Source organism: Marmota monax, unplaced genomic scaffold (assembly GCF_021218885.2).
Source record: "Marmota monax isolate L192 unplaced genomic scaffold, Marmota_monax_Labrador192_F-V1.1 WCK01_AAM20220418_F8-fsc00001, whole genome shotgun sequence".
In the NCBI taxonomy this organism is placed as follows: Eukaryota; Metazoa; Chordata; class Mammalia; order Rodentia; family Sciuridae; genus Marmota; species Marmota monax.
The window spans coordinates 34,586,754-34,596,947 of NW_026693777.1; the positions used below are offsets into that span (position 1 = coordinate 34,586,754).

The window sequence follows — 10,194 nt, forward strand, 5'->3', positions numbered from 1 at the left end:
CTTAATAATCATTATTGGCTCTGGTTATAAGATTTTGATAAACACAAGAAACGTTCTAGAAATAATTCACAGGCCTTTAATAAGAATTGCATTGCAGCCCTACATCAAGGGAAAGGGGAGGCTCTGCACTTTATGGCTTAAAGTAGATCAAGTCCTGACCTCATTAAATGTAAGTCCTTTTTTTTTTTTTTCATTTTTTAAATTCACTTGGCTGAGTCCGACTCAGTCAGTGTCACAATGTCTTTGATTTAATTCATCCTGAAAAATCTTAAATTTAAATAAGCCTTTGTGAAAATAATTCAGAAGAAATCAAGATCCAAAGGGGACAACAACTTTCATGAGACTGTATATAGAGTGCATCTACATTTTTTGTGGTATTGTCTTTCCTTTTTTTCTTTTTTTTTAAAGAGAGAGAGACAGAATTATTTTAATATTTATTTTTTAGTTTTTGGCGGACACAACATCTTTGTTTGTATGTGATGCTGAGGATGGAACCCGGCGCCGCACGCATGCCAGTCGAGTGCACTACTGTTTGAGCCACATCCCCACCCCTCTTTTTCTTTTAATAAACAAAAATTAATGGTTCATCTCTCTTATTATTTTTCTCAAATTCTTTGAGAAAAGTTGAGTAACATAATAATGGTGAACTTTGGTACATCTTAGTCTTAAGGAGGTGATTTTGGAAGTTCTGTGTATGGTTGATGTATGAAGACATATGCACTAAATAGAAATATCACATTCAGATTTTGAATCCAGTTTTGTAAAACACTTGCAAGCAATTATTTTGTTGAGTAAATAAACTGAATAGCATTAATGTCTATAGAGGCAATAGGAATCATTCCAGTTTAAAACCTCTGTCTTTCCTGACATATTGACTTTAATTTCAATTAACAATGTAACTGTATTAACATTAAATATTATATTAATGATATGAGTATTCTCTTTTATAGTTCCCTTCAGTAATATACAATGCACATTTTGTTTGAACACTGCTTTTTAATGTGACAATGACGATCTTTTTAGTGCATATTGAAGATGGGATATGAATGTTTCAGTCAATGAATTTCTGCAAAGCTCAAAGATAAAAATGTACTTCATTATTGATTTTCAAAGTCCTTCTTTATGTTCATAATAAACTCAGATTTCAACCATGGTCTGATCTGGATCCAAACATGAAGATAGACTTAAGGGTTTATGCTCTGAATAAATAATAAAGTGAAATGCAGAAAAAAGGAATAGGAACACTGTCTTATTTTTCTCTGTGATTTTCTGTGTTTTCCTCTCTTTTAGACAACTTCTGACAGACTCAGAAAAGTAGATATATGGATATCCTAAGTAAAAACACAAGTATTTCTGAGTTTATCCTGCTTGGAATTTCTCATTCCCAAGAAATTCAAATATTCTTTTTTGTTATCTTCTTTCTGGTCTATGTAGCTGCAGTAGTGGGGAACCTCCTCATTGTAATCTCTGTGATATTTGATAAACATCTTCACTCACCAATGTACTTCTTTCTGGCAAATCTATCATTTTTTGACCTATGTTTTTCCTCTGTTGCAACTCCCAAAGTGATTGCAGACTTCCTTAGAAAACGCAAAACCATCTCATTGTGGGGCTGCATGGTCCAGATATTCTTTATGCACTTCTTTGGGGGTGGTGAGATGTCTCTCTTGATAGCGATGGCCATTGACAGGTATGTGGCCATATGCAAGCCTTTGCACTACCAGACCATCATGAACCGCAGGATGCTCATTGGGTTTCTGGTGCTGTCATGGGCGGTTGGATTCATTCATACCACAAGTCAAATGGTTTTCACGGTGGGTTTACCTTTCTGTGGTCCCAATGTTGTGGACAGCATCTTCTGTGACCTCCCTCTGGTCATCAAGCTGGCCTGCACTGACACCTATATCCCAGAGCTCCTGGTGATTGTGGACAGTGGGCTCCTGTCCCTGGTCTGCTTCATCCTCTTGGTCATATCCTACATCATCATGTTCGTCACCCTCTGGCAGCACTCCTCCAGGGCCTCCTCCAAGGCTGTGTCCACACTCTCTGCTCACATCACTGTAGTGACCCTCTTCTTTGGACCTGGTATCTTCGTCTATGCTTTTCCGTTCAATAGTTATTCTGTAGATAAGTTTCTGTCTGTGTTTTACTCTATAATCACCCCCTTCCTTAATCCAATTACTTATACTTTGAGGAATCAGGAGATGAAGGCAGCCATTAAGAGACTGATCAGTCAACAGATTGGTTCCTGTGTTTTCTCTTAGATATTGTTCATGTTCTTGATTATTTGTCCGCCTTCTACTATTTTAGGGACTTGAGTGTTAAGTATGTAATGAAGTGGCTGAAATAAAAACACTAAATGATATCTGTTTTATTCCTGCCATATTCTATATATTAAGAACTTTAAATGTTTTAATTTAAAATGTTCATAACAGGGCTGGGGATTTGGCTCAAGCAATAGTGCGCTCGCCTGGCATGCCCACAGCGCTGGGTTTGATCCTCAGCACCACATACAAATAAAGATGTTGTGTCCACCGAAAACTAAAAAATAAATATTAAAAAATTCTCTCTCTCTCTCTCTAAAAAAATGTTCATAATAGAGATACAGTTTCTGGAATATCAAACATTATTTTATAACACGAGTCTTAAGATATCAAAAATGTATAAACATAGTGTATCCTTATAAAATCTTTGTAATATTTTGGTGAATAAAATTGCAAACTATTTACTTTCAGTAAGAATATCAAAGATGGTGATAAATTTTTACTTCTACAGTTGTGTTCTTAATGTTCTTAAAAATATTTTCCATTATATATCAATATTATGAAGGTTTCTCAGTGGTATTAAATTAGAATTTATGAAAACTTTCTTCAGTTCTATGGCCTCAACAGTCTAATTATACTAGTGGTATAAAAAATTAGGAAAATATTTTCAAACGTTTCTTTGTGCTCTGAATTCATTTCCTAAAATTTAAAATCAGTGGCAGTAATAATAATTAAAACTTTTTCTGTGTCAATATATTTTTATACTAAATAACAAGCATTGTTCAATGTTTCTTTATATTAAATTAAATGTTTGTAAAGCAACCTTTTTTATACTAAGAACCAGACTCTTTTTCAAGCAATATAGTACATTGTTAATGATATATGTCTAGTTCCTGTCCCAGAGAGGATTACAAGGTTGAAGTGGTGTGAGAGATCTATATTACTCATTGTGATCTCAGAAAACCACTGTGAGAATGAAATATTTAAAACAAGGATATAAACATTAAGGAAACTGCATAACAGCACATTAGAGAGAGGAAGAGAGTTTCAGACAGAAGTGTCAGTCTATAAAGGTATTGTGGAGTCAAAAAGAACTTGTGTCTACTGAAGATAGACCTTTATGAAGAAGTCCTATGAATTAAAGGTGACAAGCTTAATACTGAGATTGAATACAGGTGAAGACTTCAGAATATGTAAGTGGTAATTCCTCTTGTTTAATAAAAATTATAAACAAAGGAATTTAAATGGGAGGGATTAGAGATAGTAACCTTTTATTTTAACACAGCTCTGTCTTCTTAAGTGGATAAGTGAAAAAGGGAGGTGAGCAGGCTCTTCTTCTTATCCTGAATCTGTTAAATGATAGTAAATTTATTGAAATGTACAATGAAGCGTCTAAAGGTAAATAAAAATCTAAAGTTTTGCAAAAAAAAAAAAATCTAACATACCATTTCCAGGGTGATGCCCAATACCTGGAAATCAAGCTTACATATCTTCCCTTTTTACCCCTTTATTGTTGCCTACTTCAATTTGGCCCTAGACCATGTCTTTTAAATTGTTTATCTTTATTTAATAACTAATACTTGATCATAGATATAAGAATAGTTATTGTGTCTAATGATACTGATTGAAAAGTATATAAAGGAAACTTTTAACTTTGAGATATATTTGATAGTTGATAAATGTGATAATTTTAGGTACATTTTTTTTTAATTTTTTATTGTTGGCTGTTCAAAATATTACATAGTTCTTGATATATCATATTTCACAATTTGATTCAAGAGGGTTATGAGCTCCCAGTTTTACCCCATATACAGATTGCAGAATCACATCAGTTACACATCCATTGATTTACATATTGCCATACTAGTGTCTGTTGTATTATGCTGCCTTTCCTATCCTCTACTATCCCCCCTCCCCTCCCCTCCACTCCCCTCCCCTCTTCTCTCTCTGCCCCCTCTACTGACATTCGTTTGTCCCCCTTATATTATTTTTCCCCTTCCCCTCACTTCCTCTTGTATGTACTTTTGTATAACTCTGAGGGTCTCCTTCCATTTCCATGCATTTTCCCTTCTCTCTCCCTTTCCCTCCCACCTCTCATCCCTGTTTAATGTTAATCTTCTTCTCATGCTCTTCGACCCTACTCTGATCTTAGTTACTCTCCTTATATCAAAGAAGACATTTGGCATTTGTTTTTTAGGGATTGGCTAGCTTCACTTAGCATAATCTGCTCTAATGCCATCCATTTCCCTGTAAATTCTATGATTTTGTCATTTTTTAATGCAGAGTAATACTCCATTGTGTATAAATGCCACATTTTTTTTATCCATTCATCCATTGAAGGGCATCTAGGTTGGTTCCACAGTCTAGGTATTGTGAATTGTGCTGCTATGAACATCGATGTAGCAGTGTCCCTGTAGCATGCTCTTTTTAGGTCTTTAGGGAATAGACCAAGAAGGGGAATAGCTGGGTCAAATGGTGGCTCCATTCCCAGCTTTCCAAGAAATCTCCATACTGCTTTCCAAATTGGCTGCACCAATTTGCAGTCCCACCAGCAATGTACAAGTGTACCCTTTTCCCCACATCCTCGCCAGCACTTGTTGTTGTTTGACTTCATAATGGCTGCCAATCTAACTGGAGTGAGATGGTATCTTAGGGTGGTTTTGATTTGCATTTCTCTGACTGCTAGAGATGGTGAGCATTTTTTCATGTACTTGTTGATTGATTGTATGTCCTCCTCTGAGAAGTGTCTGTTCAGGTCCTTGGCCCATTTGTTGATTGGGTTGTTTGTTCTCTTATTGTCTAATTTTTTGAGTTCTTTGTATACTCTGGATATTAGGGCTCTATCTGAAGTGTGAGGAGTAAAGATTTGTTCCCAGGATGTAGGCTCTCTATTTACCTCTCTTATTGTATCTTTTGCTGAGAAAAACACTTTTTAGTTTGAGTAAGTCCCATTTGTTGATTCTAGTTATTAACTTTTGTGCTATGGGTGTCCTATTGAGGAATTTGTAGCCCGACCCCACAGTATGTAGATCGTAGCCAACTTTTTCTTCTATCAGACGGCGTGTCTCTGATTTGATATCAAGCTCCTTGATCCATTTTGAATTAACTTTTGTGCATGGCGAGAGAAAGGGATTCAGTTTCATTTTGTTGCATATGGATTTCCAGTTTTCCCAGCACCATTTGTTGAAGATGCTATCCTTCCTCCATTGCATGCTTTTAGCCCCTTTATCAAATATAAGGTAGTTGTAGTTTTGTGGATTAGTTTCTGTGTCCTCTATTCTGTACCATTGGTCCACCCGCCTGTTTTGGTACCAGTACCATGCTGTTTTTGTTACTATTGCTCTGTAGTATAGTTTGAAGTCTGGTATCGCTATACTGCCTGATTCACACTTCCTGCTTAGCATTGTTTTTGCTATTCTGGGTCTTTTATTTTTCCATATGAATTTCATGATTGCTTTCTCTATTTCTACAAGAAATGCCGTTGGGATTTTGATTGGCATTGCATTAAACCTATAGAGAACTTTTGGTAATATCGCCATTTTGATGATGTTAGTTCTGCCTATCCATGAACAGGGTATATTTTTCCATCTTCTAAGATCTTCTTCTATTTCTCTCTTTAGGGTTCTGTAGTTTTCATTGTTTAAGTCTTTCACCTCTTTTGTTAGGTTGATTCCCAAGTATTTTATTTTTTTTGAAGATATTGTGAATGGAGTGGTTGTCCTCATTTCCATTTCAGAGGATTTGTGGCTGATATACAGGAATGCCTTTGATTTATGCGTGTTGATTTTATATCCTGCCACTTTGCTGAATTCATTTATTAGCTCTAATAGTTTCTTTGTAGACCCTTTTGGGTCTGCTAGGTATAGAATCATGTCATCTGCAAATAGTGATAATTTAAGTTCTTCTTTTCCTATTTTGATGCCTTTAATTTCTTTCGTCTGTCTAATTGCTCGGGCCAGTGTTTCGAGAACTATGTTGAACAGAAGTGGTGAGAGAGGGCATCCCTGTCTTGTTCCAGATTTTAGAGGGAATGCCTTCAGTTTTTCTCCATTCAGAATGATGCTAGCCTGAGGCTTAGCATAGATTGCTTTTACAATATTGAGGTATGTTCCTGTTATCCCTAGTTTTTCTAGAGTTTTGAACATAAAGGGATGCTGTACTTTGTCGAATGCTTTTTCCGCATCTATCGAGATGATCATATGGTTCTTATTTTTAAGTCTATTGATGTGGTGAATAACATTTATTGATTTCCGTATATTGAACCAGCCTTGCATCCCAGGGATGAATCCTGCTTGATCATGGTGCACAATTTTTTTTGATAAGTTTTTGTATCCGAGTGGCCAGAATTTTATTGAGGATTTTTGCATCTAGGTTCATTAGAGATATTGGTCTGTAGTTTTCTTTCTTTGAAGTGTCTTTGTCTGGTTTAGGTATCAGGGTGATGTTGGCCTCATAGAATGAATTTGGAAGTTCTCCCTCTTTTTCTATTTCCCGAAGTAGCTTGAAAAGTATTGGTATTAGTTCCTCTTTAAAGGTTTTGTAAAACTCTGCTGTATACCCATCCGGTCCTGGGCTTTTCTTAGTTGGTAGTCTTTTGATGGTTTCTTCTATTTCCTCAATTGATATTGGTCTGTTTAGGTTGTCTATATCCTCCTGACTCAATCTGGGCAGATCATATGACTTAAGAAATTTATCTATGCCTTCACTATCTTCTAATTTATTGGAGTATAAGGATTCAAAATAATTTTTGATTATCTTCTGTATTTCTGAAGTGTCTGTTGTGATATTGCCTCTTTCATCCCGTGTGTTAGTAATTTGAGTTCTCTCTCTTCTTCTCTTCGCTAGCATGGCTAAGGGTCTGTCGATTTTGTTTATTTTTTCAAAGAACCAACTTTTAGTTTTGTCAATTTTTTCAATTGTTTCTTTTGTTTCGATTTCATTAATTTCAGCTCTGATTTTAATTATTTCTTGCCTTCTACTTCTTTTGCTGTTGTTTTGCTGTTCTTTTTCTAGGATTTTGAGATGAAGTATGAGATCATTTATTTGTTGGTTTTTTCTTTTTTTAAGGAATGAACTCCAAGCAATGAATTTTCCTCTTAGAACTGCTTTCAATGTGTCCCATAGATTCTGATATGTTGTGTCTGTGTTTTCATTAATCTCTAAGAATTTTTTAATTTCTTCCTTGATGTCTTCTGTAACCCATTGATCATTCAGTAACCTATTGTTCATTCTCCAAGTGATGTATTCTTTTTCCTTCCTTCTTTTATCCTTGATTTTCAGGTCCATTCCATTATGATCAGATAGGATGCATGGTATTATCTCTACTCCTTTAAATTGTCTAAGAGTTTCCCTGTGACATAATATATGATCTATTTTTGAGAAGTATCCATGTGCTGCTGAGAAAAAAGTGTAACTGCTTGATGTTGGGTGGTATATTCTATATATGTCAATTAAGTCTAGGTTATTAATTGTGTTATTGAGTTCTATAGTTTCCTTATTCAACTTTTGTTTGGAAGATCTGTCCAGTGGTGATAGAGGTGTGTTGAAGTCTCCCATGATTATTGTATGGTGGTCTATTAGACTCTTGAACTTGAGAAGAGTTTGTTTGATGAACATAGCTGCACCATTGTTTGGGGCATATATATTTATGATTGTTATGTCTTGTTGGTGTATGGTTCCCTTGAGCAGTATGTAGTGTCCCTCTTTATCCCTTTTGATTAACTTTGGCTTGAAATCTATTTTATTTGATATGAGTATGGATACTCCTGCTTGTTTCCGAAGTCCATATGAGTGATATAATTTTTCCCAACCTTTCACCTTCAGCCTATGTATGTCTTTTCCTATCAAATGCGTCTCCTGTAGGCAGCATATTGTTGGGTCTTGTTTTGTGATCCATTATACTAGCCTGTGTCTCTTGATTGTTGAGTTTAAGCCATTAACATTTAGGGTTATTATTGAGATATGGGTTGTTCTTCCAGCCATATTTGTTTATTTCTGTTACTAAACATGGTTTGTTTTCCTCTTTGATTATTTTCCCCCCTTTAGTGTCCTACCTCCCACTGTTGGTTTTCATTGTTATTTTCCATTTCCTCTTCCTGTAATGTTTTGCCAAGGATGTTTTGAAGAGATGGTTTTCTAGCTGCAAATTCTTTTAACTTTTGTTTATCGTGGAAGGTTTTAATTTCATCTTCCATCCTGAAGCTTAATTTCGCTGGAAACACAATTCTTGGTTGGAACCCATTTTCTTTCAGTGTTTGAAATATGTTATTCCAGGATCTTCTAGCTTTCAGAGTCTGTGTTGAAAGATCAGCTGTTATCCTGATTGGCTTACCCCTAAATGTAATCTGCTTCCTTTCTCTTGTAGCTTTTAAAATTCTCTCCTTATTCTGTATGTTGGGCATCTTCATTATAATGTGTCTAGGTGTGGGTCTCTTATGATTTTGCACATTCGGCGTCCTGTAGGCTTCTAGGATTTGAGGTTCTGTCTCATTCTTCAAGTCTGGGAAGTTTTCTCGTATTATTTCATTGAATAGATTGCTCATTCCTTTGGTTTGAAACTCTGTCCCTTCCTGTATCCCAATGACTCTTAAATTTGGTCTCTTGGTGTTATCCCATATTTCTTGGATGTTCTGCTCATGGTTTCTTAACAGTCTTGCTGAGCTGTCTATGTTCTTTTCAAGTTGAAATACTTTATCTTCATTGTCTGATGTTCTGTCTTCTAAGTGTTCTACTCTGCTGGTAGTATTCTCAATTGAGTTTTTAAGTTGGCTTATTGCTTCCTGCATTTCTAGGATTTCTGTTTGTTTGTTTTTTATAACCTCTATTTCCCTGTATAGTTGATCTTTTGCTTCTTGGATTTGTTTATGTAATTCATTGTTGAAGTGATCTTTCATTGTCTGATTTTGCTGTCTGATGTCTTCCTTGAGACTCCAGATCATCTGAAGCATGTATATCCTGAATGCTTTATCTGACATTCCATCTGCTGCAGCTATTACCTCTTCTAACGTTGAGTTGACCTGCAATGCTTGTGGTCCTTTCTTTCCTTGTCTCTTCATACTGTTCGCGTTCCTTTCTACTTGGTGAAACTGTTGTGCTATTGAATTTTCCCCCTATATATTTATATTGGTCTTGTATAGTTGCAAAGTCTCCCTCGCAGGCGCGGGCAGCAGCTCTGCCCCTCCTCCAATTGGGGCAATGTGCCTACCACGCTGGGCCTGCTCTGCTGGTCGGTAGCAGGTCCGCCGACCTTGCAGGCGCGGGCGGCGGCTCTGTCCCTCTGCGGGCCGCTAGGCTTGTTCTGTCGGTGGTCGCAGTTCTGTCTACTTTGCAGGCGCAGGCAGCGGCACTGCCCCTCTGCAGGCCTTTGGGGCTGTACTGCCAGTGGGTCACAGGTCCGCCTACCTTGCAGGCGCGGGGGGGGGGCGGCTCTACCCTTCCTCAGGCCACTGGGCCTGTTCTGTCTCTCGGTTGCAGGTCTGGCCTGTTCTGTGGGTGGTCACAGTTCCGTCTACCTTGCAGGCGCGGGGGGGAGGGGGCGGCTCAGCCTCTCAGCAGGCCGCTGCTCCTCTTCTGCCAGTGGGTCGCAGGCCCGCCTACCTTGCAGGAGTGATTGGAAGCTCTGTCCCGCCGCGGGCCACTGGGCCTTTTCTGTCGGTGGTCACAGTTCCACCTACCTGGCAGGCGTGGGGGGTGGGGGGCAGCTCTGCCCCTCAGCAGGCCGCTGGGCCTGCTCTGTGTGTGGTCACAGTTCCCTCTACCTTTTAGGTACATTTATGAGGGGAAAAATTTCCATTTTACCAATTAAAAGTTTGAACCTTAGTATCTGCAAATCAATTCTCATATAATAGGGATTAAAAGTCAAGAAGAAGAATAGCAAAGCCAAAAGAATGCAGTGGTTTAAAATTGTGTTCAGGGTAGATCTTTTCAATAT

At 37.4% G+C, this 10,194-nt stretch overlaps 1 protein-coding gene across 1 annotated transcript; it reads left to right on the forward strand.

Annotated features, from left to right (window-relative positions):
- The first annotated feature begins 1,322 nt into the window (after positions 1-1,322).
- On the forward strand, positions 1,323-2,264 carry LOC124104026 (olfactory receptor 4K13-like). Its single transcript, XM_046460704.1, has one exon. It carries the CDS (start codon positions 1,323-1,325, stop codon positions 2,262-2,264), a length of 942 nt encoding a protein of 313 aa, XP_046316660.1.
- The last annotated feature ends 7,930 nt before the right edge of the window (positions 2,265-10,194 follow it).